This window comes from Mesitornis unicolor, unplaced genomic scaffold, assembly GCF_000695765.1.
Source record: "Mesitornis unicolor isolate BGI_N332 unplaced genomic scaffold, ASM69576v1 scaffold46664, whole genome shotgun sequence".
NCBI lineage: Eukaryota > Metazoa > Chordata > Aves > Mesitornithiformes > Mesitornithidae > Mesitornis > Mesitornis unicolor.
Genome location: NW_010180265.1, coordinates 1 through 2,118, shown reverse-complemented (window position 1 = coordinate 2,118; position 2,118 = coordinate 1). Strand labels below are relative to the sequence as shown.

The 2,118-nt window shown below is 59.3% G+C and overlaps 1 protein-coding gene across 1 annotated transcript in view; it reads right to left on the bottom strand.

The window, feature by feature from the left end:
* Positions 1-2,115, bottom strand: part of ZNF362 (zinc finger protein 362) — a gene marked incomplete at its 5' end in the record, with an annotated part of 2,341 nt that extends 226 nt beyond the window's left edge. The window contains 4 exons of the mRNA XM_010183045.1: positions 1-128; positions 242-320; positions 1,591-1,815; positions 1,919-2,115. Of these exons, the coding sequence (XP_010181347.1) occupies positions 1-128; positions 242-320; positions 1,591-1,815; positions 1,919-2,115 (629 nt within the window). The remainder of the gene's footprint in view (positions 129-241; positions 321-1,590; positions 1,816-1,918) is intronic.
* Between the last annotated feature and the right edge of the window lie 3 nt (positions 2,116-2,118).

The following is a 2,118-nucleotide window of genomic DNA, read 5'->3' as shown; positions in this document are numbered from 1 at the left end:
CAGTAGGCCTTGGCGTGCTTGATGGCGTGCGCCGAGAGGTGGATCTGCAGCGACGCCGAGTCCGTGTACGCCCGGTAGCAGTTGGGGCACTTGTAGGGTTTGTCCTTGTTGTGCTGGCGCTGGTGAGACTGTGGGCGGTGGCCACCAGGGGGGTTATGGTGGCCACCCTGTGCCCTCCCCCAACCCGACCCAACTCCAAGAGGGGTTTTGGGGTCCTCCCCGCCACCCCCTGGGCACTGACCTGGAGGTTGGAGAGTTGGGTGAAGGCCTTTTCGCAGCCGGGGTGCGGGCACTTGTAGGGTCTGTCACCAGTGTGGATTCTGGGAGGACAGGGACGCGTCAGGGCCCGTCCCCTCAGCACCCCCTGTGGCACCTGCGCTGCTCCCACCCTCCATGGGGATGGGGACAGCCATGGGGTGAAGTGGGTCATGGGGGAAAGAGAAGGGAGATGTGGGGTGGAGAACCAGGGCTGAAGGTGATGAAGGTGGTGGAGACGATGAGTGTGGTGGGACAATGAAAGTCATGGGGATGATGAGCATGGTGGGCTTGATAAAGGCAGTGGGGACAGGTTGGCATGGTGGGTTCCAGGAAGGTCATGGAGATGATGGGCATGGTGGGGTCAATGAAGGTGGTGGAGATGACGAGCGTGGTGGGCATGATGAAGGTGGTGGGGATGATGAGCGGTAGGGTCAGTGGAGGTGCTGGAGATGACAAGCATAGTGGGCATGATAAAGGCAGTGGGGATAGACGAGCATAGTGGGGACAGGTAAGTATGGCAGGTTCGATGAAGGTCGTGGGGATGATGAGCATGGTGGAGGTCAATGAAGTTGGTGGAGACCACGAGCACAGTGGGGGTGATGAGTGTGGTGGGCATGATGAAGGTGATGGAGATGATCACTGCGGTGGGGCCAATGAAGGTGGAGATGATGGGCATGGTCGGGATGATGAAGGCAGAGGGAAAAATAAGCGTGGCAGGCACAAAGAAGGTGGTGGGGCCAATGAGTATATTGGAGATAGATGAGCGTAGTGGGGACAATAAAGATGGCAGAGATGATCGGACTACGGTTGGACTCAATGATCTTAAAGTCTTTTCCAATGTGAATGATTCTACAATTCTATCACTGTATGATGAGCATGGTGGGGGTCAATGAAGGTGGTGGAGATGATGAGCGTGGTGGGGATGATGAAGGCAGTGGGGATGATAAACATGGTGGGGATGACAAAGGTAGTAGGGCCAGTGAGTATGGTGGAGATGGATGTGTGTGGTGGGGACAATGAAGGTGCTGGAGATGATGAGCGTGGTGGGAATGAAGGCAGTGGGGATGGACTGGCACGGTGGGGACAGACAAGCATGATGGGGACGATGAAGGCAGTGGGGACGATGAGCATGGTGGGGTCAATGAAGGTGGTGGAGATCATGAGCATGGTGGGGACGATGGGCATGGTAGAGATGGATGAGCATGGCAGAGATGAAGAAGGTGGTGGGAACAACGAGCATGGCACAAGAAGCTGGGCAGACACCCCGCCACCCCTTCGGGGAAGCTGGGGCTGAAGGCCCCCCCCAGCCCTGCGGGGCCGCCGTGCCCTCACCTGGTGTGCTGCTGGAGGTGGGACAGCTGGCGGAAGGACTTCTCGCAGTAGGAGCAGTGGTAGGGTTTGACGCCCAGGTGGATGCGCAGGTGTTGGGCCAGGTAGGAGGCATTGGCGAAGGATTTGGAGCAATGGGGGCACTTGTGGGGCTTGGCCTCTGTGTGCGACTTGGAGTGGATCTGCATCTCCGACTTGGTGAAGAACGTCAAGGGGCAGACCTTACACCTGGAGAGGGGTGGGGGGGACAACCCCGCAGAGACCAGGCTGGGGCGGGGGGGGCCCCCCGCCGTCACCCCGCCCCCCCAAACAAGGGTGGGTGGGTGCCTACCTGTAGGTCTTGCCCTCTTTGGCCGTCTCCCCCGAGGCCAGGATGGGGTAGGGCACCACCAGGACTGGGGGTCCCGAGGGATTTTCCGCTTTGATCTTCTTGCGGCCCCGTTCAGCTTTGGGCGCCCCCAGCAAACCGTGGCCTTGGATTGTCTTGATGGAGTCGAGGAGGGGGGGGCTGGTGATTCCTGAGATTAGGGT